Genomic DNA, 24,167 nt, shown 5'->3' with positions numbered 1-24,167 from the left:
GCCCTCCATCGATGCCAATCTTTCGATCCTAATCTTCCTTGCAATCAGCTCTAAGCGGAGCAGGAGCAGCAGCCCTCCCCTCCCCGCAATGCCGGCAAAGAGCACCTCGTACGCCTCTACGTCCAAACAGCCCCGCGGCCGTCCGCCCGTTGCGAGCGCATCGCGCAGCAATGGTGGGCCAGCAGCCTCGACAAACCCCATCGAGGTGGATTCGGAGGGGGACGACGACGAGGACGACGACGAAGTCGAGGAGGGCGAGGGGGAGTACGTCATCGAGGCTATCCTGAAGAATCGATACAACAAGAAGACGGGCGTCGACGAGCTCCTCGTACGATGGGAGGGCTACGGCCCGGAAGACGATACGTGGGAGCCAGAGGTGCGTGCTGCGGGCGCGTAAGAGATGCGACTGATGGGCGAGGAGCACGATGAGCTGACGTCCGTACCCCCCGCCGCGACCCGCGCAGGCCAACATCAGGGAGACGGCAAACGACATGGTCAATACCTTTTGGGCGACGAAGCCTCATCCGCGCCAAACGGAGAAGCGTGAGGCAGAGAGGATCAAGGAGGCGCAGGAGAGGAAAGCACGCAGGAAGGCCGGCAAGCAGGCGCAGGCGCAGGCTCGGCGAGAGACTAGCGATAGCAGCAGCAGCAACGAGGCGAGCGAGGCTGTAGGATTGGAAGCAGCGAGGAAGGCGCAGCGCAATGGCCGCTTGGACAAGTACTTTAAGCCTCAGCTCACGGCTACGGCGACGGAAGGCATGGACGAAGACGACGAGGAGGAGGAGGAGGAGGAGGTGGCAGCGCTTGCCAATGTGCAAGATGCCAGCGTACGAGGCGGGCTGGCACTACGTATCGAGATGAACAAGCTGGAGACGTGGAGCAACAAGGGCGTCAAGGTGAGCCGCGCGTCGCCTCCCCCTTGCTGCTAGCCCATCTCACGCTGCGCCACGCCCTACGCCCCGCGCAGATCTTCACCATCGTACCCATCGAGGAGGTACCCACCTTCGACGAGCTCTTCCCGCAGTCGACGGAGAAGCAATTCCTCGCCTGGATCCAATTCAAGGGCCACAACCACAAACTCCTCTACCCGCTCGAAGACCTGCGCGAGAAGGCGCCGCAGGTCGTCATCGACTTTCTCGTCACCAACCTCAAGTTCTCGTAGCGCCGCGCGCCGTGCAAGCGCTGCGCGACTTGTCCCTATTCTTATCGCTCCTTTTGCGCCGCCGCTCCGTTCATCTCTGCCCGACAACAATCTTGACGATATCCTTTCATGAAGAAGTTGCTACCGCAGCGCGACACGCCGCAGACTCATCCTCGCGATGTGCGATCGCGATAGAAACACAGCCAGCTACCCGGCCGGTTCCGTTTCGCTCTTTCTATGAGAAACATACACAGCGCTACGCATTGTTTGTTACTGCGTGGATTCAAGCATCACTCTAAAAGCAGGAGAACAGCAAGACAAGCTCGAAGCCTTCCCTTGATTCTTTATGTCCTCGCAAGGCGCCAGATCTCAGTGACCCTTCGCTTCCGAAACCTCTTTCGTGAAGAGTTGGGGTAATTAGCAGCAGATACCTCGTCTTCCGCCAGTCTAGAGTGTGTTCATTAGGAAAGGACCAACGCGAAGCAATGCTAGCTGAGGCTAAATCGGCCATGGGACTTGCCCAACATATTAATGTTACCGAGACCTGCCGTCTGGACGACAGATGGAGGACGACAATTGCGCCGTGAAGGCGCGGATTGCTCTACCGTCTCTGCATCTCCCTCGGCGGCCACCATAGTGTGACCAAGACAATGACGTCGCCTCATTGGCTTAACAAAACTCATGACAACTTCTCGTAGCTTGTCTTGACTTGTGGCGAGGCTCTGAGCGGGCAAGAATTTTCGTTCGTCATGCGCGCCGCTGAGCAAGCTGCGGGCAGCGAGCAGCTGTGTCTCGTACGCGTTGAAGAGGTGTCTGACAAGCATCATGCTTCCCCGACGAGACAATTGCCTGCGATGAGGTATAATTTGCGTAGCTATCGAAGTCATATGATGTCATCTGACACTCTGCAAACGCTGTGAAAGTATTCGGAGAGCTTGTCTCGATGATTTATGATGACGTCCAACGTCTAATGGGCTTTGATGTCGATGAAGACCAGCACGCGCGGCAAAGGCCTATCGACCACAGTGTCAGCCGCGGCTCACTGTCCCGCGCGCTTTTGCCTCAACGCGCTGCGCCTCGCTGACTCGATCTCTGCTGCTTGTAGCGAATGCCCTTCTTCACCTTCACACTTCTGCATATTCAGCTGCTTCTTTTCTGAGTCCAACTGCGTGCCGCAGTGGAATCGAATCCTGTCTTGTTTCATGCGCAGCGGTCCTGCGAGATGCATGGCTGCGGCGAGCATTCGCGATACAATCTCGTCGTGCTGTGTATGTGCGCTGTGTGGGGAGAAGATTTGGATCCAAGCCATGTGAGCCTCGTGTGATCCTCGCAGCCTGGACGACGCCTTTTGTTCGGTGCGATCCTCAAGACAGCGCGGATGTCAGCGTTGCAGAAAACATTGCTGATGCCGCGTAGCCGTTGCGTCTTGACCGCCTCTCCGTCGTCTCGCTGCGGCCAGCATGGCGATGTCAGCTGAGGAGCATGCCTGGACTAGCTGGGCTTCTGTGCGCTTTGCCGTTCGCTGACCACTGCGCTCCTTGCTCCTCAAAGAGCCTTTGCTCTATTCGTGCTTGCTCATAGTTTGGACGGCGGTGAGAGCTGAGCAAGGTGCTTTGTGCCGTGAAGTTTTCTGCTCATCGCCTGCAGATCAGTCGCGCTCTCACGCTGCGTACTCACTCGTTCCAGTAAATATGTTCCTGCTAGATGGCGCCCGCGGAGCTCTTCAGCCGCCGCGTTCGGCCGCCGCAGGCTCATTTGTATTGCGATGCGAGTGGAAAAGAGCGACAACTTCTTCCCCTTTACGTGGGCGTCGGCTGCGGTCTCTCGCATCGCCGCCACACCTGCCGCGCTCGAGTCATCCTCGGCTAGGTCGGGCTCAAAGCTACCTCCACGCCAGCGCCGGCTCTCGCGCGCTTCCTTCTCTCCTCCCCATCACTCCGCCATGCCGATCGACGCCGATGGCAATGCATACACTCCATACTGGCCCGTGGTGACCATCACACCTCCCTCTGGCCGCTTCATCATCCGCTCGGGCGGTCTGAGCCGTCTCGAGGTCGAGAGCTTTCGCGCCGTCATCAAAGACCAGTCGACGGCCAAGTACCTGCCGCCACGCACGCTCAACAGCGACGAGGAGATCGAGAAGATGCAGCGGGACCAGGTCATTGCGCCGTGGGACCATCGGCGGACATTTGACATCTGGCAGGGCGACGACATGCCTGGCCGGCTAGCCATCAACTACCTCCAGCTCTCGCCGGATCACGAGCATCTGCCCGGGCCGGAGCGACCGATTCTACTGGCTCAGATGGGCGTCGCGATGGACTCGCGCTTCTCCGGGCGCGGCATCGCGAAGGAGGCCTTCCTCGCGGTCCTTGACTTTGGCTTCGAGTCGATGGGCGTGCCCTTGTTCCAATTCGGTACAGAGGAGCGCAACCTGGCGATGCGCGGGTAAGCAGGCCGAGGCGCACGCCCAGCGGGAGGCGCGCTGACCACACGATTCGTCTCGTTCGCTCGCACGCCCAGGATCCTCGAGCGCCCGCCCCTCAGCCTCAAGCCCATGACCGAGCACAATCTCGACGCCGAGCAGGCCAAAGTCGTCGCAGAATGGGGCAAGCACTCGCTCGTCATGGTGTGCTACCAGATCACGCGAGAGGAGTGGCAGCAGCGTCTGCGCGGGGCGTGGCAGGCTCACTTCAAGGCGAGACACTCCAAGGCAGGCCCCACGTCAGCGTAGAATGGACTCAAGATCGTATGACCATGTAATAGTACAGATGTGTGGAGATACGCGAGCTAGCCGCTAGCCAGATTCGATCCTCGCCAGCTCGGCTTCGAGGGTGCTGTCGATCGACGAGCCAGGCGCAGACGCAGACGCACTCTTGTCCGCTTGCTCAGCGTTCGCGGGGGCCGCGCCCGCGTCATCGTCTGCCGCCTTGCTCGACCCCTCTTGCGTAGACTTCTCAACCTTGCCCTCCTCGCCCGCAGCCCTCTCATCCGCAGCCTTCCCGGCTTTTGCGCTCTCTTGCGGCGCACCCGCCTCCTCGAACCCATCATCGTCGTCTTCCTCCGCACCCCCCTCCCCACCCTTCGCCTCCGCAGCCGCATCGTCCGCCTCCTTCTTCTTCTTCCACTCGACCGAAAGCTCCTCAATGCGCTTGCGCCACTCCTTGCGGGCCTTGGAAGCACTCTCGGCGCCCCACAGCTCGCTGCTCTTGTCCTTCTCTGGGATAATCTGCTCCTTGAACTGTTGGAGATTGCGGAAGAAGCGTTCGAAGTCTGCGCGGGAGTGGAGTGTGCGACCGGTCAGATATGTCAGTCCGCGTACGGTGCTTCGTGTGCGGTGCTCCACGGCCCCCACGCATGCTCACATAGTAGCACGTATAGACCGCAGTCGGAAAAGTTGCTCTGCTCCGGCACGGCGACGCAGACGGCCTTGGCCTGCGGTGTGATGTGGATCTTGCGCTTGTCCAGAGCCTCACAGCGCAGGTACTCATTGACCGCCTTGGTGACCGAGGGGTGCGTACCGCCCAGCGAGTCGAAGGTCAAGACGACGAGGTCCTCCTTGAGCTGGCCGCGAAGGCGTTGCGCCACCTCCTCGGCGCGTTTGGCGTTCTTGCCGCGCGGTGCCGGAGCAGGTTTGGTGACGTTGGGCGAGGTGCGAGGGGTCGAGGACATTGGTGGAGATCGAGCGCGCGAGTCGACGTCGATGATCATGCGCGAGCTGCTCGCTGCGCTGGCTCTCGCACCACTGGCTGCGTTGGCTCTCGCCCCGCCCGCTGCGTTGTTGTTCCTTGATCCGGCGCCAGGGTGATTGACGGAAGGACGAGGTCGAGGACGACCACTCGGTACAGGGTTTGACACTGGCGCGAGGGGCGGCGAGAATGACATCGCTCTCTGCATCGACTCGCCGGGCACAATCCTCATCGGCTGCCTCTTTGCGTCTCCTCCTCCGACTAGCGAGCCACGCCCGCGATTGGCGATATTCGACGAGCCGTCGACCATGTCCACATCGTGACTGCTCTCATCTCCCTCCTGCGTGTTGCTCAGATCAATGACAGGATGGTTGACTGCACCGAGGTCGAGGACGGTAGGCTCGCCAAGCGTCGTCTGCCCCGCGAGCATGCCACCCGCAAAGGGGAACTTCGACGGTAGAGAGTCTTGGATCTCATCGCTGTCAGTGCCGCGTTTCCCCTCCTGCGACGTCATCTCGATGGAGTCCGCGCTCTCGCCCTGTGCAAAAGGTAGACGAGTGGCTGCGGCCGCGCTTGGCTCGCTCTCGATCTCATCATCGCTGCCAGCGCGGTCGCGGTCGCGGTCGCCGCCGATCGTGAGCGCTGAGTATGATCGTGCAATTGCAGCAGCAGTCTCCGAGCGCGGTCCATCTCCTCCGCCGCCCGGAGTGGAAGCCCTGCTGTCTATGGCCGTCGCTTTGCCGACGCTGGTGCTCGGGCCGTTGCTGGTGCTCGGTCGCGCGTCATTCGTGCTCGGCCCTGCCTCGCCATCGGATGCGTCCGAGTTGATCGTTCGATTACCCCTCGTGATTGAAACCCTCCCCGACATCGCCTTCGACCGCGTGGCTCCGGCCGGAGGTGTCATCTCGCGAGGCTCGGCGGACGAGTCGCGAGCTTCTAATGCAGCCCCTGGATTCACCACAATGGCCAAGTACCAGTGCAGATTCTCATTGATCGGGATGACGAGGTAGTCCTTGGCAAAGATGTCGATCTTGGACGTCCACTTGCGCACCTGCTGGTAGCAATCGGCGACGCTCTTCTTGGTCTGGTGCAGCTGACGGTAGAAGAAGGAATTGAAGACGTAGAGGTTCTCGAAGAGGGTAGGGCGTTGCTTCTTGATGGCATTGAGGTGGTACTTGAGGCCAAACTCCACGATGGTGTCGTTGAGGAACTCGCCGTCGAGGAGGCGGTCGCAGTCCGACTCGAATACCGAGACCGACCCTGGCCCCTCGATTGGGTAGCGCAGCTTCATCGAGTCGGTGGTCCGAGTGGGACGGCTTGGCAGGATGCCAGAAGGGGATTCCTCCCTCTCTGACAGCTTGAGTGAGTTGCCACCGAGCCTGGCTGATGCCCTGCGTGCGCTGTTCCGACTACCGTAGGTGGCTGCGTTGCTAGGGCCAGCGGCAGGGCTGCCTTCCTCTCGATTCGCAGACGCAGACGCGGACGCAGACGTCCTCCTGAGTAAGTCCAACGCCGTCGGCGGAGAATTGGAGTCTACACTCTCGCTGCGCGGACTACGAGGACGAGCACGAGGCTGCATCGCCTTGCTACGCGAAGTGTCCGCCGGCGGAGCAAACGTCTTGCTCGTCGCCATCTTGGGTGACTGAGAGGCTCTGCGCTGCTCGACATTCTTGGCCGCTTGCTCCTTTTTGCTGAGTACCTGATCTAGCGTGCCCAGCGCGCGCTCCGCAGCATTCTCGTCGAGGAACTCAACTGAGCAGCTCTTCGAGGCCTGCATGGAGATGGCCTTGCCAAGCGCATACCACTCGCCTCTGTCCTCTTCGTTGCCCCATAAGACCATGGGCGGGTGTGGGCCCGACTGCTTAGGATCGTAGTGGATGAGGCGCTTTTGGAGCTGGCGAGTCGTGGCCGTCCCAGGTTCAGTCTGTATGCCCAGAAAAGGAGCTCCTCGAGTCGCCATCTGACGAGGTGCAAAGACGCGAAACAGGTCGGCGACGTTGATGGCGACAGTTGCCCCGTCGAGATCGACCCACGTCAGACGGAGCGAAGGGTCTGCTGAGGAACGCATGATTCTCGGACTCTGGTGGCGTAGAATGGTTGCCTTGCCGGCAACTTCGACGGCGACGATGGAGAGGGACACTGTCTTGCTGCGAGGTGGATTCGTCGGCGACTCCGGTTCTTTCCGCCGCTGGGTGGAAGCTGGATCCTTGCCTAGCATGGCGCGACGCTTGGAGGGGCGAGTGTCGGTCGGTGTGGGTAGAATGTCCATTGGATCTCTGCTCGACTCGCTGCCAAAGGGCGAAGAGCGAGAGAAGTTGCCGCGCTTTGCCGGTCGGTCCTCTTCCTCCTCCTGGTCGTCGTCTGAGAAGCGGCTGTGGACGGGAGCTCGACTGCGTTTGAGGTTGAGCGAGGGAGATGACGATGGGGCAGAATGAGCGTGCGACGTGGTAGCCCGGCGATCATCTTCGCTCTCATCGTCGTCGTCAAAGGTAATTGCCGAGCCAGGGTCATGGCCGCGCGACTCTTGCGGGCGGTGCTGTCCTCGGGCATCACGATGCTGGGGTCGAAAGTCGAGAGGCTGCGGTTGGCGAGGTTGCTGCGCTTCACGAGGATCTAGCTGCGAGCGCCCGCCTGAGATTCTCCCCGACAGTGGCTTAGAAGGCCGTCGACTGCTGCTGCTGCTGCTGCTGCTGCTGCTGCTGCCACTCGGCGGTTGGTGGGTCAATGCTAGTGTTGGCGGCTTGGTGAGGGGCGTGGTGCCGCTGCTGTTGCCATAGAAGTTGTCGGTCGCAATGGTGGGCGGCGACGAATTTGTGTAGGGCGACTTGACGGACGTAGAGGGCTTGCGACTGCCTCCACCGCCGTTGGAGCGTCCGAACATGTGGGAGGGCATTCTCGATTCCGAGGCGATGCCAATGCTGGCCTCGATCTGCGTGGGCGCAGCGTGGGTGCAGCGTGTCAGAGCATGTAAGGATAGCATACAGGGGGAAAGACGACGCTACGCCACGCCCTGAACTCACCGAGAAGCCTGCAAAAGAATTCTCGCTGCGATGAGAGCGTATGAAGCTTGATGGCTGGCCTTCGTTGCGTCGTCTGCAGGGCGAACAAGGGGGAGCCAAGGCGTCAATCCACCGCTCGTCAGGCTTGTCTGCGCCTCGACGTGCTGACATGTGTGATGCTGGCTTGTGAGACATCGTCGTCGTCGAGGCCGTCGTCGCTCGTCGCTCGTCGCTGGCCGATCGTCGCTTCACTGACCTCTATGTCGTCGTCGTCGTCGTCGTCGTCGTGATCGTCGCCGTCGCCGTTGTCGCCGCCGCTTCGTCGTTAGGATCTTGGCGCAGTCTCGTCGATGGTGGCCACTAATTCGTGATGATGAGGGGCATTTCCAGCCGCCGGCAACGCGGCCAGACGTCGTTGGAAAAGGTGTCCGTGAAGCAACTTGCCACGCTTCGAGACGACGAGTAAGGGAAAAGGGAGGCGCTGCAATGGTAGCGAAGCCAAGTCGTGAATGAGCAGCGAGCCCCTCCGCTTTCTCGCCTCGAGTCGGAGCGGACGAGCGGATCGACGGAACTGGAGATGAGAAAGCGCGTCGTCGTCGAACCAACACCAGCCACGAGGCGGCCATTCGCACACGCACGCACGCAGCACGCACGAAGTCAGTTCAGCCAAGCATTACATTCATTCTGAGCAGTCAGGAGCGAAAGATCCGTCGCAGACACGCCGAGCTACTGCAGATACGCATCCAAGGGCTCACCCAGCACGCCCTCCACCGCAGCAATGAACTCGCGCGTCGCAGCCACCACCTCCAGCTCGTCGCTCTCCATCAACTCGGCGATGTGAGGGACCGTCTCTGGCACTAGGCCGAGCAGGACGGAAGACAGGCTCGACTCGGACCACAGCGCAGTGAGCACATTGAGCGTAGACGATCTCACCGCCACGTCGTCGATGCGCAACGGAGTGAGGAGCGAAGAGTTGAGCACCTTGAGCGACCCTTCGTCCGGTACGCAGCGCGCCAAGCTGACCACGGCGGGCGAGACGGCATCGCGAATCGCCTCTGCTCCGCCAACCTTCTCGACCAGGCTGGCGTTGCGCATCGAGAGTTGACCCACAAACGCAGGCGAGAGCTTCTCGAGTCGCTTTGGGTTCCAGAAGGTGCCCTCATCGTAGCGCGCCGACTTGTCGATACTCGTGAGTACGGCAGACCACAGCTCGGCATCGTCGAGCTTGCTGGTACGATAGCCCTCCAACAGCTCGATGACCAGGTCGAGCATCGTGGCATAGTAGTGCGAAATAAGACCGCGCAGCTGCTCGTGCAAGGCATTGCTGACCTTGAACAAAGCGATGCGACGGGCCACGAGGCCGGAGTCGGATAGGGGCATGTCGTCCTCTGCCAGGTCGAGGGCAGCCCAGTCATAGATGCGCAGGAACAGCGGGCGGAACGTCGTCTCGTTCAGCTTAAGGACAAGGCGCGTAAAGACGCGAACCGCAGCGTTCTCGACGGCGATGGTGCGCGCCGGGTCCGACGACGCAGTGGTACGGCGCTGATCGAGCACACGCAAGATGAAGCGGAAGATGGCCTTGTAGTTGGAAGCGACGGCTGAGCGGTCTGCAAGGCGCAGAGCTCGCTGCAGGAAGTCGAGAGTGCCGATGAAAGTGTGCGTCAGCTCAGCGCCATCCCACACAGCGAACGTTGCGCTGAAGACCTTGTCGCTGGGCGAGACCTTGATGAGGGTGGACAAGAGGGCGTTGGCAGCTCGGCCTGCTCCTCGCGAGGTGTCGTCATTGAGGATGGCCTGCAGCTCCGGTTCGGTAGACACGGCGATGATAGGCTGAATATGCGTTTCCATAAACGACGAGACCGAAGTGAAGAGCTTGGTGAGCGTCTCGAGTGCCAAGGTGCGCAGCGACGAAGAAGCAGGCTTCTTGGACGTGATGATGCCGGCATCGACGATGCGCTTGAGGTGCGAGAGGAGGCGGGGACCCAGGACGGCCGACAAGCTGCGGATGATGGAGAAGGCTGCCTTCTGAGCGGCCACGCTGGCGTCCGCAGACTCAATCAGCGCCAGCAGCTGAGGTACGAGCGACGAGAGAGCCGTGTGCTCTGCGGGCAGGCAAGTCGCCGCAATGGCCTGCAGCGACGACAGGACAGCCAGCGACTCGACGCCTCCCGCCAACACCTTGCGAGCCGACTCTACAATCTTCGCCGTCGAGCTGGCAAAGTACTCGCGCTCACCGGCGGAGAGCGAGGGCAGACGCGCAGCAATGAGGTCGTAGCCACTGTCTCGCAAGTCTGCATTCGTCGCATCTCCCGTCAACCTCGTGACAATCGAGGCAAACGTCTCGACAGGCACAAGAGCCATGATCGACGACAGGACAGCGTTGGCAGCCCTGCCCACATCCTCGTCCTCGAAGGCGCCCACACGCAGCGAGGCCTCGACGATCTGCTGATAAAGCGCTCGGCTCGCCTCGTCTGAAGCTGCACGGCTGGCCTTGAGGCCGAATTGTGGCGAGTCGATGGCCGCTTGGAGGAGAGCAAGAAGAGCTTGAGCTTGCACCGCGGCGTCGATCTGCTTGTCCGAGTGCTCGCTGCTGACTCGGCTGAGGCGGTCAAGGAAGACCTGCTGCTCTGCCTGGGTGGGATCTGCGTCGCGCGTGGCGAGTAGCCTCTCGATCTCGGTGTAGATGCTTACGAAGCTCTTGAGCTGCGTGCTGGCCGACTGCGAGACCAAGATGGAGAGGGGCAATTGCAGGCTCTGCGAGGATGGGCCCTGCTGACGGACGATCTTGTGCGCCGAGCGGTCGACGAGCAGCATGGCAATCGCGGACGTGAAGTCGACGGGGCCGAGCGTCTCGACGAGTAGCTGGAAGAAGTTGGCTCGACGATGACGCGGGATGTGCGTCGCCGAATCGGTGAAGATGCAGAGGAAGGGGCGAGCCAGCTTGAGCAAGGCGAAGCCGCCATCCTTGCCGCTCTGCGCTCGGAGCGACTTGACGAGAGGAGGGACAATGGAGCGGAGCACTCGCTCGACGACTGCGAAGCTAAAGGCATCGTCGCGTTGCAGGACCGAGGAGCCGACGAAGGTAAAGATGGGCATGGCACTGTGCAAGACCGTCTCTGGCGCCAATGCTGCGATGGCGGAGAGCAAGAGGAGCGCCTGCTGGAACGTCGACGGGTTGCTGGACGCCTTGATGACGTTGACGACCGTGTCCACACGCAGAGAAGCGACGACGTCGGACGTAGGCGTCGCTCCCTGCAGCACGTTGTAGAGGTTCGAAAGCGTGAGGTGGAGCAGGTAGTCGCCGCTGGCATGACCCGTCGTGTGCAGCTCGGTAGCGGTGCGCAAGACTTCAAAGAGCTCCACGATGAGGGCCGGCGAAATGGCCAGACGCCGCTGCAATAGGGCCTCGAGGAGTTCGCTGAGGTTGGCGGTTGAGCTAGCTTCGTCGTCTCGAGGCGCGTCTGAGCGACTCTTCTTTGCTGCGGGGCTGCCAAGTGAGCGCTCCGTGATGGCCAGACGCAGAGAGGCGAGGATCGAGACGAGGATGTCGACGTCGATGTCGAGCTGGCCGAGTGTGGCGCGCAATTCCTTGGGTGCCTGCACCTTTGGGTCGACGAGGGCGGCAGTCAGTCTTTCGACTGCCTCGCGACGACGAGCGGGCGCAATGACGGGGAAGACCGTCTTGAGTGCGAGGGCCGCGTGTTTCGAGACGAGGTTGGCTGGGCTGCTGAGTGCCTTGGCCAGCATCGTCCACGCTCCGCTCTCTGCGTCCTCGATGGTGGTCTTGGCCCGCTTATCAACTGCTTCGAACAACAGGCGTGCAAACTCGTCTCGCTCATCGACCTCGAGTTGACCGGCAAAGAAGGTGTCGAGCGAAGGCTGCTTTTGGCCAGCTGCAACGACGTCGTCCAGGAGCGGCAGCAACGGCGTGAGCTTGGCCGAGTCTCGCAAGCCAGACAGAGCGCGGAGAAGCAGAAGCTTGGCGCTAAACGACGGCCAGGCAACAGCGTGCGAGAGGAGGTACGACGTAGCACTGCGCTGCTGGTTCACCTTGCGCTTCTCCTGTCCCTTTTGCGGAGTCAAGAGGGTGGGGAGCAGCACGCCGAGGTAGCTTGCGTCATTGACGATGGCTTCGCGCTCCTCGAGGAGATCAGAGACGAGGCGATGAAGCGCCGACGTGTCGAGATATCGCAGCTTTTCCGACGCCTCGCCGTAGACGGCATCGTAGCCCCAGATTGTCGTCGAGTCGCTCTCGCCAGCAGCTGATTCTGCGATGAAGTCGAGGCAGTTGAGAGCTTCGGATCGCAGTGCGGGCTCGACGCTGCTGAGGGGTGTGATCAGGGCGGGCACGAGGAGTTGGAAGTCCATGCCGCCACGCGCGCGGTGAGCGGCCAGGAAGGCGTGACAGTGGCGGAGGGCTGTAGCTCGAATCGAGGTCGCCATTGATGCGCACGTCCAGACGCGAGCCAAGAAGGTGGGCGTGCTTGGTCCAAGCTTCTTGAAGAGGACGACAAAGAGCTCGCGACCGGCGGGCGATGAGCAGGCGCTGCCGTAGAGTCGCTCTGCCAGGGCGACCATGGGCGAAGTGGCATCGACGCCATCGAGACCGACGAGAGATGACGTAGGGAAGTGCAGGCATTGCGCTACAGCGAGGATCGTTTGCGACGCCAGGAGGCGAGAAGAGCGAGGCGCTTGCTCATAGACGCGCTGCCAGAGCTCGTCGCTGATGCCAGTATCGGACGCAAGTACGCCTTGTTCACCACCATCGAGAGATGCGAGAGGGAGAGCGTCGAGCAAGCGCTGTGCCAGAGGCTGGAAGCGCTGCGCATCGACGAGAGGCAGCAACTCGATGATGGTAGCCAGGGCGAGTGCAATGCTTGCTTCGGTACCGTCTCTGCTTGTGGCCTGGCCGATGAGGAAGGAGACGTGGGCATTGAAGTGGCTCTCGCTTTCCACGCCAGCCATGGCAGAGGCGAGCCCTTGGGCAGCAGCACGGTTGATCTGGGTGGTGGTGCGCTCCTCGTCGCGCTGTACGACGATGCCAGCGAGAAGGGCCTGGAGAGGCTGGAGCGAGTGGCGCGACGTCTTTTGCAATGCCTCGTGCGTTGCCTCGGTGGCCTTGCGGTTGGTCTTGGTGAGGAGCAAGCGGGGCCAGAGGATATTGCGCAAGATACGAGTCGCCGTCTTCGGGGTCAGGACGTTGGTCAAGACGAAACCGAGGTGTGCTTGCAGAGCTTTGCGGGGGAGCTTGCTCGTGGCGCTCAAGACGGCTTCAAGCTTGGACAGCATCGTGGCCTCGTCGAGGGACTGCTTGAGTGCCGCCGTGCCCTTGGTTGAATAGAGGACGGCGAGGACGCCCTCGTCCTCGTCAAGGAGGCGAGAAGAGAGGGCGTCGCGCACGAAAGAGTCCTTTGCGTCAATCTCCTCGGCCGCAATGGAGTCGAGGAGAGCATCGAGGGATGCCAGGCGCTGACTTGCCTCACTCGAGTTGATAGCGAGCCACGAAGTCGAGTTGGCGGTGCCAGCATGCGAGCCGCTGAAGGCGCCTTGGAGGACAGAGGCAACGAGGTGGCGGGTGTCTTGGCTCTGCGAGAGGTTGCGAACCAAGGCGTCAAAGGCATCGGATCGTCGTGAGCGAATGTCTGAGAGGACGCTGCCAGAAGCTGAGGATTGCGAGGTGGCAATGATGCGCAAAGCTTCGACTGCATCGGACGTAGGCACGCCACCCTCGCTGGACGGAGTGGCGAGCAGTGCCACAAGGCCGCCGCTCATCTGCTCGTCGTCGAGGGACTTTGCCATGGTCGGCAGCAGCGTGCCAACGAATGCACGCAGGTCGTACTGCCTGCTCATTGCTTGGACCTGCTGCGTGAAGTTGGGAACGTTGAAAAGCTGCTGAACTGTAGCGAGAGGGAGAGGCTGCAGGTCGTCTGAGCTGGCGCAGAGGGTAGCGAGAGTCGTGACAACGGCTTGAATCAGGCGAGTGTCCGCCTTTGGTTCTGCGACGGCGGGTACGATGGTCGCAATGGTACTCTGAATTGCCTCGACGCTGAGGTCGAAGCTTGCGCCGACGGAGCACAGGACGAGGCAGCCGGCCAACTGAGCCTCAGTGCCCATTGCCTTGGATGTGATGACGTTTGCGATGGTAGGGAGTAGCAGACCGAGGACGAGTTGATCGTTGTCCTCGCGCGATTGCGAGCTGGTGCGCGCCTTTTTCCTGTTCAGCCCCACGAGCCCGTCATTGCCAGCCTCTGCGCCTGCTGATCTAGCGCAGAATTGCACCAGCGTCGAGGACCAGAAGAGGACCTGGGCTCGATGAGGCTCCTTGTCTGTGGGGAGCACGCCACCTACCAGGCGCAGCGCGTCGAGAGAGTGTGAAGAGGAGGCCGGTGCGAGAAGAGCAGAGAGCAAGACGGATGTCGGCAGAGGCTGCGCAGCTTTTTGGATCGGCAGTAGAAAGGCCAGGTGAGACTCCTTTGAGATGCTGAGGATGTTGAGCATGCGGGCGAATTGCGGTGTAGAGTGAAATGGCAAAAAGGCCCTCAAGACCACGACAGCATTGAAGTCGTGAATGCGAAAGCGGCGTACTAGCCACTCGATGCATTTTGCGGCGCTCTTGCCCAACAGCACAGCGCCCACTCGATCGAAGAAGTCTTGTACTGCTGCGTCGATGCTGGCGTTGTCCTCCTTGGACAACATAGTGCGATCTGTCGTCTTGGAAGAGGGTGAGAAGAGCCTCTGCGCTGCTAGTGACTTTTCGAGTGCTGCATCGTGCAAGCATAGATCGGTCCAACCTGATTGGCCGAGGGAGAAGATGGAGTCGAGGTCCTGCTTCGAAGCCGTAGCGGGTGGGAAGAGGTAGGATGAATGCGACGACAACGACGACGCCGAGGCGAGGCGTGCAGCATTCAGGGAGCGTATGCCTCCCAGCTGCGAAGCCAATGACGATGCCATGGCGTGGCGTGGCGTGGCGTGGCGTGGCTGCGAGTGGTATCGAAGAGTTGGAGGAGAAGGCGGGTCTCGCGAGGCGGAAAGAAGCCAACCACCACAAAAGAGAAGCCAAAAATCAATTTCCCAGTCCCGCCAGCTGCTGCAAACCACGTGGTCTGGGCAGCGAGTCGAGCGCGAGTGCCCCAATCTCCCGCGGCACGCACGGACGTTGCGTTGCTCCAATCTTTCCACCCTTGTCACTCGCCCATGGCATCAATACGAGAAGCCAAGGAGGATGACGAAGCGACAGTCGTGCAGCTCTGGCAGCTTTGCGGCCTCGCGGTAAGCTACAATGATCCAGTGCAGGACTTCCACCAAGCCCTGCGTGGTCCCTCATCCACGATCCTAGTCGCAGACGAGGGCGCGACGGGAGCCATCATGGTCGGTCATGACGGCCATCGCGGCTGGCTATACTACGTTGCTGCCCACCCAGACGAGCGAGGCAAGGGACTGGGTCGTCAGCTGGTCGAGGCAGCGCAGGCCTGGCTTCGTGAGCGGGGTGTAGCCAAGTGTCAGCTCCTCATTCGCGAGAACAACGTCGGAGTGGCTGCATTTTACGAATCCCTGGGCTACGAGGTGACGCCTCGCACCGTCATGGCAAAGTGGCTATAGCGCGCGGCGGCGCGTGACCTCATGGTATTCTATCTAGTCCAATGCACCGCTCCTCAAAGCTGCTGCGCCCGCGCCTACGCCCACGCCCGCGCCTACGCCCACGCCCACGCCCAACCCCACGCCCACGCCCACGCTCTACGCCCCTCTATGCTTCTTGAACGTCTCTGCCACTCCTTTGCCCTGCTTCAAGTCCTCTAGGCACCTCGCATCCACCTCGCGTCCCTTCTTTGTCAGCTCGACGACCTCGGCAACCTGCTTGCGCGGTACCACGACGACGCCATCTACGTCTGCGAGGAGGATGTCCGAGGGTTGCACGGTCATTGTTGGCCAGGCTGGGTCTGCGTCGGATGGTGGGATATTGGAGTCGCAGCGAATCTCAATAGGCTCGCCCAGAGTAGCGGGACGGGTGAAGGGGGATTGGCCCAGCGTTGAGTGGCCCTTGGCAAAGATGGTTATGCCTGGTGACGGGCATGGCGTGGAAGGGACGAGCGTCAGCTACACCCAACCCTTAGCTCGTCGACTGCGCCCCTCGCACTCACCACTCTCCCAGTGTTCTGCAAGATCACGGCAATTGCCATTGAGCACAACCCCCTTGACTCCCTTTGCCTGAGCCCTCGCCGTCATCAGCCCACCCCACACGGCTGATCGCACATTGTCGGGCGCCGTAACCAGCATGACGCTATCCTTGGGCGCTGCATCGACGAAGTGGGTGCTAGGCTTGGGCGGGGCATTCTTGTCCGACGAGGCGACCATCCGCACGGGGAAGACTTGACCGCAGAGCTTGGCAGTTACCGAGTCACGAGGAGAGACGAGGGAGAGGGAGGGGATGTGTCCGCCTGTAGGGTGCTTGAGCTTGATGAGGGCGTCAGAGATCTGGACGTGCGTGCGTGCGTGCGTGCGTGCGTGCGAGGGAGCATGTCAGCATATAGGCAGGCAACACGCTGCTACGTGGGCTGCGCACCTCGCAACTGCTGTACTCGCCGAGTGCTTCGACGAGGCGTTTCGTATGTTCACCATCGTGCTTTTCATCGTCTTCGTCTTGATGATCGTCCTCGTCTTCCTCCTTGATACCATCTTCGCCCTCGTCATCCGCCGCGAATGCAGCCTCGCCCGTCTTCTCTCGCACCCAATCGCTCGCCTCTTGCCAACCACTCTCCCACATAGCGTACGCTGCCGTTCTTCCCTCTGCGTTTTTGCGCTTAGGGTCAGCTCCGAATTCGTCGACGAGGACCTTTGCCGTCTCTACATCCTCAACGACGAAGAGCGGTGAATCGCCATCCTCGTCGGTGACATCTGCTGCCTTTGGAGGGCACTTTGGGTGGGAAAGGAGGAAGCGCAGCAATGCTACGTGGCCGTACGAGGCGGCAGCATGAATGGGCGTGTAGGTATTGTGATCTGGCGAGATGGGCGTGAGGTTGGGCTCAGAGTCGAGGAGAGAGGCGACTGTGGCCTGATCCCCTTCGCTTGCTGCGATCCAGATGTTAGACATGTTGCGTGCGTGGTTGTGAGGAGCAAAAGTGCGAGGCGTGAGAACGAGGGCGCAAAAGGGACGACAATCGAGCCTCCACTGCTCTCGTCTCGTCTCGACTGGCGGCGCGGAACTGCGATTGCGATTGCGATTGCGGATTCACCATCTCGTCGTCTTGCAACCAACACCTTCGCGCGCGCATCATCATGTCGTCGGGCAACGCAAACGCTAACGATGAAGCGCTACGCAAGATGCTTGAGCAGATACAGGTGACACTAGCCCAAAACTCACGCCAGCTGTCACTCGTACGAGCTCAGCGAACGGCAAAGGAGCGCGAACGCAGGGGAGTCGAGTTGACGAGGCAGGCCGTTGAGGCAGAGGGATCCGATGCAAAGGTGTGGAGAGGGGTGGGCAAGATGTGAGTGCGGGCCGAGAGCGAGGGTGTAGTCATCGACGACTCTGACGCTGCGCAATCTCATCTCTCGCTCGCATCTCTCGCCGCGCCAGGTTTTGCTCCTCAACACCAACCGCCGTCGTAGCCAACCTCACATCGCAGGAGAAGGCAGTCACAGAGGAGGTCGATGTGCTGGGAAAGAAGCAAAAGGTGCGAGCGCGAGGAGCGAAACGAGGTAGATGGGAAGATTACTGACTGGTATCCATGGATAACATGGTGACGTTTGAACCCGGCGCATCGCACCCGCAGTTCCTCGAAAAGCAAATCGCAGATACGCAGGGACATTTGAGAGACTTCTTGCGAGGAGTAGAAGGTCAACAAAGCAAGGAGAGGGCATCAGCGGCAGCGGCATGACAGTCACTGCTCATCAACAAATGTCATTACATGTCGGGCTGGCATTGCTTTGGCCTCCACGAGTGCACATACACGCACGCGCGCGCGCTCTTCTCACGCCGCCGCACCCTCGTTGTGATCCGCCAAGTCCTGCCCAAGCCTATAGTTGGTCACCTTGTCCCAATCTACCTTCTGCCTCGTCACGGGCAACTGCCTCCTCAATCCCTTGAATGCTCGTTCATTCAATCCCTCGTACACATCGCGTTCCAGCTGCGTCTCCTGGAGGTGTTGCTCGTGTTTCCCAATGGCCGAGATGATGGCTTTCGCCTGAGCAGCAGGTGACGCCGATGCTTGCGCGGCGCTCGTGTTGAGTGGGATAATGGCAGGCACCTCTGCGTTCAGCTGGACGTTTCCATTCTCGTAGTAGTGGATCTGCAGCTTCGTGTGCGCCTCAATTACGTCTGCATGACAGTGGTACGTGGAGAGGAGGCGACCGGACCAGAAGTTCTTGGCGTTGCTCTTGCCCGAGACAATGGTGATGATGTGCGAGGGTGGGGAGGAGGCGTCTGCGTCGGCAATCAGCTCTACCAGCTCGCCCTCATCGTCCTCGTCGTCGTCCTCGTCGACGACGCGTACGGCCTTTTCTCCCATTGCTTTCTGCTCCTCCTTTTCATCCTCTGTCGCCTTTTCTGCCATTGCCGTCTCTTGTGGCGTCTGCTCCACCTCTTCCTCGTTTGCAGCACCCTGCTCAACGTTGGTCTTGCCCTTGGCCTCTTGACGCCCTCCTCGTCGCTGAATGCGTGTCGTAGGCAGGCTGAGGACAGACCCGCATGCTCCTTCATTGGTGCGCTGAGGATCCAAGTCTGGGTAGTGGTCTCGCAAGTACGCTCCTAGCTGTCTCTCTAGCTCCGTCTTGAGCTCATTGTCCGATGATGACACTGCACGATACGTCTCGCTAGAAGCTACCTTGTCTGCTGCGTGGTCGTAGGAGAAGACTTTACTCTGCGCCTCGTCGCGATACTCGGCGTCTTTGTCGTGTGAGCGAGCCTCCTTTGTCAGGATACTGCCCGCCTCTAGTCCTGGTAGACGGACAACTTTGCCCTGATCCTCATGGAGTTGTCGTAGAGCTCCTGGGAGTGATTCCTCAAAATCGCGGCCTAGACGAGAGGAAGAGCCGCCAGAGGAGACGAGGCCGCGTAGGTCTGCCAAGACAGAGTTGACCTGTGAGAGTGGGGCTTGCAAAAGCAAGTCGTGTACGTCCTCGAGTGACATGATGGGGGGTCGTGCCTGGGTGGTGATCGACAAGGCAAAGCGGTTTGCTCTGTTTCTCTCGCTGTTGGCTCCTCTCCTTTGCCCGCCTCCCCGCCTCGACGACGTGGCTCGTGCGGGCGGCTCGTGCTCCTTTCTCCGGTCCGAAGAGTGCAAAGCCGCTCTCCGCTCGCTCCGTCCGCTCAATACTCGACCGGCTCGATTGAATCCAAGAGGAGCCGGAAGCGGCGCTTCACTTTCTTGTCCCTCAATCCACCTCGCCGCCATGTCAAAGCAACCTCCCAATCGACGGCGAAGACGACCAGACGCTCTCGCCATCTTCGGAGCAGCAGGAGCAGCTGTTGCATTGGTCGGAGCAGGCTATTACTGGTACTCGCAGTGGGCGGCTAGCGGGTCCAAGAAAGAGGCCGATCCATCCAGCTCAGCACCTACATCGACTGCTTCCTCTTCACAGGCATTTGCTCAGGTGAGCCTGCGAGTGGCGTGGCAACACACGTGTGATCGTATGCTGATTTCCCTCCTCTTGCTCTGCTCTGCTCGTCGCTGCTCAGCGCCCGACCCTCTCCCTCACTGTACCAGCCTCGCTCCCTTCCTCCTCCATCTCGCACCTCTACACGCAAGTCGTAACCCCGCTGGCACAGCAGTACAACATCCACCTCATCCTGCCCTCAACACTCGAGGCGCTACCTGAATCCACCATCGACGGCCTCGACACACGCCGCATCTTGCGCTACTCGACGAGCAAAGGGGCATACAGCGTGGCCAGAGCGTTAGGCTGTAATGCGCACGTTGAGCTGCTCGCGGGCAAAGGGGAGGACCACGGCGACGACGACGGCGGCGACGACGATGAGTCGTACAAGGCGCTACAGCTGATACGAAAGAATGGCAAGTGCAGGCTGCTAGTCATGGTCACGCCACCGAAGAGGGAGGGGTTCTCAGCGTCCTTGACGTCAGAAGGAAGCGGGCAGGGCGCAGCGTTACGCATCATCCCGCTTCCCTCACACGACGCCGCAGACTGGAAGCGGATTACGCAGAGGTTGACAGAGTACAGGAGCGCATGGAGATAGCAAGTTCGGGAGAGTCGAAGGGAAGGGTAGTATTCATATGCACTACATCGTCATCGCATCTTCCTCTAGCGCCGCACCTACTGCTTCTCTTGCTCTGCTGCGTCTGCGTCAAAGACCGTCGCCTGCTTCTTTCCCGCTGCTCCTGCCGTTGATGTGGGGGCTGCCCCAGCCGGTACCGCGCTCGCTGCTGCTGCACCTCCGCCGCCATTTCCACCAAGGTCATATGCCCCCGTATCTGCTGCTGCTGCTTGGCCTCCCATGTCCGGCGCTTGAGGCACAAAGGCCTGCTCAGGCAGCCCAGTCTCATCGATGGCCTCTGCCGCTTCGACGACCTCGTACAAGGCGCTCGCAGCCTCGGGTGCAGGCACTTTGCCTCCCAGCAAGTCAGCGGCAGGGATCACCTGACCGTAAAAGTCGCGATTGGCGTCCTTTCGTTCGACGAGGAGCGTACCCTCGAGGGAGATGCCGGCAAAGAGGCCCTTTGACCTCGAGTAGCTGAACATGGGTGCTGGATGAGCCAGGGCAGACTGGATGGCACCTCCTGTACCGATGGGACCTGCTGACGCGCTGAGAGAGCCGCCGATCTGGAGATTACCTGCCAGCGCAAAGGAACGTACGGCGTCGTGACTGTTCATGACGACGACGAATTCAGAGATGTCGGCGCCGATCTGCGGGGGCGCAAGAGAGCAAGGGGGAAACAGTATCTTATCAGTATCCCTGATAGCAACAAGTCTGCCTTCTAGGGTCTTGCCTGCTCACCTGGAATCCGAATCCCACACCACCCGTAGCTATACAACTCGGAGCACTCCAACTCCCATCCTCGAGCCTAGCAACCACGACCCCTGAGCCGACCTTTCCACTCCACAAGAACCCAGCCTTAGCAACAGAGAAGACTGCCAGCCCTTTGGCGTTATTGAGCACCGCCTTGGGGATAGCGTTGAGTGCCGTATCCGGGTGGGAAGGGTCGGCGAGGAAACCCTGAAGAATAGTGGCTGCGCGCTGGCATTCCTTGGGGAGGGAGAAGCCTGCTTGGGCGATTTTGGCTTGTTCGCTCAGCTGGCGGGAGGCTTGACTGGCAAAGGTGGTGGCTTGGGTGCCGGCTTTTTGAGCGGCTGTTCGGAAGCGGTCCAGATAGTTTGACATTGCGGGCGGCGAAGGGGGGGAGGTGATGGGAGATGGGATGGTGAGGAGTGGAGTTGCAACGCTGTGCGGTCCACAAGGTCAAGTCGAGTCGGGCGTCGATGCGGGCGGGCAGGCGGAGATGCACTGCATCACGCCACGCCACGTGGATTGTACGCGCAAGGGCTATGATGACATTGACGCGACTCTACTCAAGCCTCGGTCGATACAGATGCCGGAGCTGCTGATGACGGTGCCACAGGCGCACCACCTTCTGCCTGTGCCTGCGCTGCCGTCTGCCCCGCTGCCGCTCCTCCTCCTCGCGCACCACCACGCCCACCTCCTCCTTCGCGCCCTCCACGCCCACCACGCCCACCTCGTCCTCCTCCCCTACCTCCTCTCGTCGCCTGCGCAGCCCCACCCTCAGCTCCATTCGAAGGCGCAATCGGATGCGCCTTGCGATCGATGGCCTGACCCATTGCAGCAGTGCGGAAGGTGAAGCCGCGAGTCTGCTCGATGATCGTCTGGTAGATGGGCGGGTGCGTCGCCTGCAAGTTCATCGTCACCACGCCCGCCTTCAAGTCAATCTTCGCGTCTGCACGCGTGTCTCGTACCAGGTTGACGATCCACTTTTCTCCCTCGTCCTTGGACAGGTTCAAACGCTGCGAGAGGTCGGCAATGTCCACACGTTGGTGTACGCGAGTGTACGCCTCCGAGATGAGGTATCTAGCCCCCTCGATCAAACTGTCCTTAAAGTCGGAGAGGAAGAAATCGCCCTCTGCCACCTGCTCGGCCTTCTTGAGCTCTTCCTGTGCGGCCTCGAAGTCAAAGTCGCCGTACAGCTTGGCAACAAAGTCGACGATGGGGTCCGGTCGCAGACGGTACTCTGCCTCGGATACGATGATGCGGGATACATCTCGGAGGGCGGCTACGGGTGTGACTTTGGATACGGGGCTGGCGTTGAGGAGGCCGGAACCGGGGGAGGTGGGTTGCGGGACCATGAAGACGCGAGAGGTGCGGCGGGTCAGGATGAGGGCGGCCACGAGGTAGCGAAGCAGCCACCACGACGTGGTTTGGATGGTGTTGAGATAGGGTGGGGAGAGGAACCTGCGGGGATGCAGCGCCGTAAAGCAGGGTCAGCATGACGTGTGGTGCGATGGTATGAAAGACATCGCTCGCGCGGGCGCTGCGAACTCACATCTCTACCAAACCTTGCCTGCCCTCAGGGTGGTTGAACCACACGAACAGACTCCAGTGAAGAAGCCATGTCCTCTTCTGGAGCAGCGCCTCTGCTGACTCTCCATCGTTACGCTCCACCTGCTCGCGGATCAACTTCAACTCCTCCAATGCCCTGTCCCACTCTCCCGTGAGGACGTCCGCCGCCAGTTTGCCCCAGTGCGAGGAGAGAGTGAGTACCGGGTCGATGGAGAGGATGCGGAAGTGATAGAGGTATGAGGATGCCTCGTTGTAGTTTCCGCACGAGAATTGGAAATGGCCATAGCGGTAGAGGGTGCTGATTTGTTCCAGGTCGAGCTGTTCATGTGAGAAGGAGCAAAGTTAGCTGTCGTCCCCGCTCATCTGGTCTCACGCCTCGGCCTGCACGCCTCGACCCCGCACGCACGTCGTAGTTCTGCTTGAGCCATTCGAGGTTCTTCTCCTTGTCCTGCTTGAGAGCAGAAGCGACATTAGGGTCCTCGATGACGTTGAGGACGGTGTCTACCTCGGATCCCAGCTTCTCGTGCTGAGCCAGCGCCTCCTTTCGCTGCGCCTCGAGCTCTGCGGGCGCTTGTTGGCCAGGGAATGCTTGCTCGTGAAGTGACTGCGCATAGTCGACCATCGAGGCTGGAAGGGGCGAAGGAGTCATGATGAGCATCCATCCTCGCTGGACTATCTTTGTGTGCATGTATGCGCTCGTGCTCGCGCTCGCCGCACTCACTTCCTCTCGCAAGCTCATATTGCGCCCTCACAATATCCTTCTCGTCAAAGAAGCCCGTCGAAGAGAGGTGTGAGAGCAAGGGAAAGCCGAGATGGCGATCCACGTACTTGAGTAGCGTGGATGTCAAGTCGTACTCGGCCATGATGATGATCGGGGTGGGGTTGATGGTGATGAGCTGCAAAGCGGCGTCGAATTCCAATCTTGGTCCGTATTCTCGAGGCTGGCCGGGCGGACAACCACGAGACCTTCTCGAGGCGTGCGTGCGTGCGTGCGTGCCTCGGCCGAGAACCACGTGGCGCCGAGTTGGGATCACTACCAAGGCAGGAAAAGCGACATTGAGCAATGGTATCGAGCACGAGCACAAGCACACGGATATACAAGATCTGATGGATTATGAGCGCGTTTAAGGCGATGCAATCTTCATTCCCCACGCTAAATCCTCTTCCCCTTCGTGCCCCGTGCGGTCGAGTGACCCTCTGGAATCCACTCATTGGCCGGGTCACTCCTCGGCGTAGAAGGCTTCCCACTCTTGCCACTCTTTGCCAACTTTGCCTGCTTCTTGGCTTCTGCCTCCTGCGCCGCCGTAATCTCCTCTGCCGACACGTCCTCGCCAGCGCGAATGCGCGCTACGATGTGCGCTGGTACGGCGATGCGAGTCACGTTGGTCTCTGCGCGGGCGGAGGCCACCAAGGTATGGGTCAGATCACTATGCGTCAAGAGAGCGGTCGTGGCTCGCCGCACTCACGAAAGCCTGGCGCACCCCTGCCGATGCCCGTCTTGGGGTCGTACTTGCCCACACCACCACCCCGGCCTCCTCCCCCTCGCGAGATGCGATAGCCTACGACGGCAATGACGCCCAGCGAGACGAAGAGGGCTCTGCAGGCGACGCGGGGGGAGGGAGCGGTCAGCGAACCACCGCCAAGAAGCTCTGCCCATCCGCCTCTCGCACGCACATTGTCACCGAGGATGGCATCGTGTAGATTGGAGGTGTTGGATTGAATGCACGTCGTCGCGCCGCGTGGCTCAGTCCGCCCTCTGAAGCAAGTCGGCCGGCTCTCGGCGTGCGAGAGAGTGCGGAGGTGGGGAAAGGAAAGCC

The 24,167-nt window shown here is 60.7% G+C and overlaps 12 protein-coding genes across 12 annotated transcripts; 5 read left to right on the top strand and 7 right to left on the bottom strand.

Annotated features, from left to right (window-relative positions):
• Positions 1 to 88: 88 nt before the first annotated feature.
• BDZ90DRAFT_262920 (hypothetical protein) lies at positions 89 to 1,162 on the top strand (the record flags this gene model as incomplete). Its single annotated transcript, XM_025508550.1, has 3 exons — positions 89 to 376; positions 465 to 896; positions 968 to 1,162. The coding sequence occupies 3 exons, from the start codon at positions 89 to 91 to the stop codon at positions 1,160 to 1,162; spliced, it is 915 nt and encodes a 304-aa protein (XP_025359311.1).
• Positions 1,163 to 2,985: 1,823 nt separating this feature from the next.
• BDZ90DRAFT_282034 (hypothetical protein) lies at positions 2,986 to 3,940 on the top strand. The gene is made up of 2 exons (XM_025509419.1): positions 2,986 to 3,586; positions 3,662 to 3,940. The coding sequence occupies exons 1-2, from the start codon at positions 3,084 to 3,086 to the stop codon at positions 3,870 to 3,872; spliced, it is 714 nt and encodes a 237-aa protein (XP_025359310.1). The 5' UTR covers positions 2,986 to 3,083; the 3' UTR covers positions 3,873 to 3,940.
• On the bottom strand, positions 3,861 to 8,321 carry BDZ90DRAFT_282033 (hypothetical protein). The gene is made up of 4 exons (XM_025509418.1): positions 7,996 to 8,321; positions 7,848 to 7,920; positions 4,504 to 7,756; positions 3,861 to 4,411 (listed from the first exon to the last, which is right to left on the bottom strand). The coding sequence occupies exons 1-4, from the start codon at positions 8,019 to 8,021 to the stop codon at positions 3,936 to 3,938; spliced, it is 3,828 nt and encodes a 1,275-aa protein (XP_025359309.1). The 5' UTR covers positions 8,022 to 8,321; the 3' UTR covers positions 3,861 to 3,935.
• A 165-nt stretch (positions 8,322 to 8,486) lies between these two features.
• BDZ90DRAFT_234655 (hypothetical protein) lies at positions 8,487 to 14,839 on the bottom strand. The gene has a single exon (XM_025507100.1). The coding sequence runs from the start codon at positions 14,775 to 14,777 to the stop codon at positions 8,553 to 8,555; it is 6,225 nt and encodes a 2,074-aa protein (XP_025359308.1). The 5' UTR covers positions 14,778 to 14,839; the 3' UTR covers positions 8,487 to 8,552.
• Positions 14,840 to 15,004: 165 nt separating this feature from the next.
• Positions 15,005 to 15,884, top strand: BDZ90DRAFT_234654 (N-acetyltransferase GCN5). Its single transcript, XM_025507099.1, has one exon. The coding sequence runs from the start codon at positions 15,021 to 15,023 to the stop codon at positions 15,423 to 15,425; it is 405 nt and encodes a 134-aa protein (XP_025359307.1). The 5' UTR covers positions 15,005 to 15,020; the 3' UTR covers positions 15,426 to 15,884.
• Positions 15,493 to 16,627, bottom strand: BDZ90DRAFT_93164 (RraA-like protein). Its single transcript, XM_025509960.1, has 3 exons — positions 16,407 to 16,627; positions 15,968 to 16,298; positions 15,493 to 15,883 (listed from the first exon to the last, which is right to left on the bottom strand). The coding sequence occupies exons 1-3, from the start codon at positions 16,512 to 16,514 to the stop codon at positions 15,561 to 15,563; spliced, it is 762 nt and encodes a 253-aa protein (XP_025359306.1). The 5' UTR covers positions 16,515 to 16,627; the 3' UTR covers positions 15,493 to 15,560.
• Positions 16,628 to 17,018: 391 nt separating this feature from the next.
• On the top strand, positions 17,019 to 17,748 carry BDZ90DRAFT_93134 (hypothetical protein). Its single transcript, XM_025509959.1, has 3 exons — positions 17,019 to 17,311; positions 17,401 to 17,497; positions 17,597 to 17,748. Exons 1-3 carry the CDS (start codon positions 17,100 to 17,102, stop codon positions 17,699 to 17,701), a joined length of 414 nt encoding a protein of 137 aa, XP_025359305.1. The 5' UTR covers positions 17,019 to 17,099; the 3' UTR covers positions 17,702 to 17,748.
• BDZ90DRAFT_282029 (subunits of heterodimeric actin filament capping protein Capz) lies at positions 17,682 to 18,952 on the bottom strand (the record flags this gene model as incomplete). Its single annotated transcript, XM_025509417.1, has 1 exon — positions 17,682 to 18,952. The coding sequence occupies one exon, from the start codon at positions 18,950 to 18,952 to the stop codon at positions 17,795 to 17,797; it is 1,158 nt and encodes a 385-aa protein (XP_025359304.1). The 3' UTR covers positions 17,682 to 17,794.
• Positions 18,953 to 19,214: 262 nt separating this feature from the next.
• Positions 19,215 to 20,016, top strand: BDZ90DRAFT_262912 (hypothetical protein; the record flags this gene model as incomplete). The annotated part of the gene is made up of 2 exons (XM_025508549.1): positions 19,215 to 19,415; positions 19,501 to 20,016. 2 exons carry the CDS (start codon positions 19,215 to 19,217, stop codon positions 20,014 to 20,016), a joined length of 717 nt encoding a protein of 238 aa, XP_025359303.1.
• Positions 19,859 to 21,202, bottom strand: BDZ90DRAFT_234652 (DUF500-domain-containing protein). Its single transcript, XM_025507098.1, has 2 exons — positions 20,776 to 21,202; positions 19,859 to 20,684 (listed from the first exon to the last, which is right to left on the bottom strand). Exons 1-2 carry the CDS (start codon positions 21,157 to 21,159, stop codon positions 20,094 to 20,096), a joined length of 975 nt encoding a protein of 324 aa, XP_025359302.1. The 5' UTR covers positions 21,160 to 21,202; the 3' UTR covers positions 19,859 to 20,093.
• A 73-nt stretch (positions 21,203 to 21,275) lies between these two features.
• On the bottom strand, positions 21,276 to 23,213 carry BDZ90DRAFT_256337 (eukaryotic translation initiation factor 3 subunit 6; the record flags this gene model as incomplete). Its single annotated transcript, XM_025507889.1, has 4 exons — positions 21,276 to 22,242; positions 22,334 to 22,668; positions 22,757 to 22,977; positions 23,072 to 23,213. The coding sequence occupies 4 exons, from the start codon at positions 23,211 to 23,213 to the stop codon at positions 21,348 to 21,350; spliced, it is 1,593 nt and encodes a 530-aa protein (XP_025359301.1). The 3' UTR covers positions 21,276 to 21,347.
• Positions 23,214 to 23,503: 290 nt separating this feature from the next.
• On the bottom strand, positions 23,504 to 24,044 carry BDZ90DRAFT_262909 (hypothetical protein; the record flags this gene model as incomplete). The annotated part of the gene is made up of 3 exons (XM_025508548.1): positions 23,504 to 23,739; positions 23,817 to 23,947; positions 24,025 to 24,044. The coding sequence occupies 3 exons, from the start codon at positions 24,042 to 24,044 to the stop codon at positions 23,504 to 23,506; spliced, it is 387 nt and encodes a 128-aa protein (XP_025359300.1).
• Positions 24,045 to 24,167: the final 123 nt, after the last annotated feature.

Source organism: Jaminaea rosea, assembly GCF_003144245.1.
Source record: "Jaminaea rosea strain MCA 5214 unplaced genomic scaffold BDZ90scaffold_18, whole genome shotgun sequence".
Taxonomy (NCBI): domain Eukaryota; kingdom Fungi; phylum Basidiomycota; class Exobasidiomycetes; order Microstromatales; genus Jaminaea; species Jaminaea rosea.
This window is presented reverse-complemented; position numbering and strand designations above follow the sequence as displayed.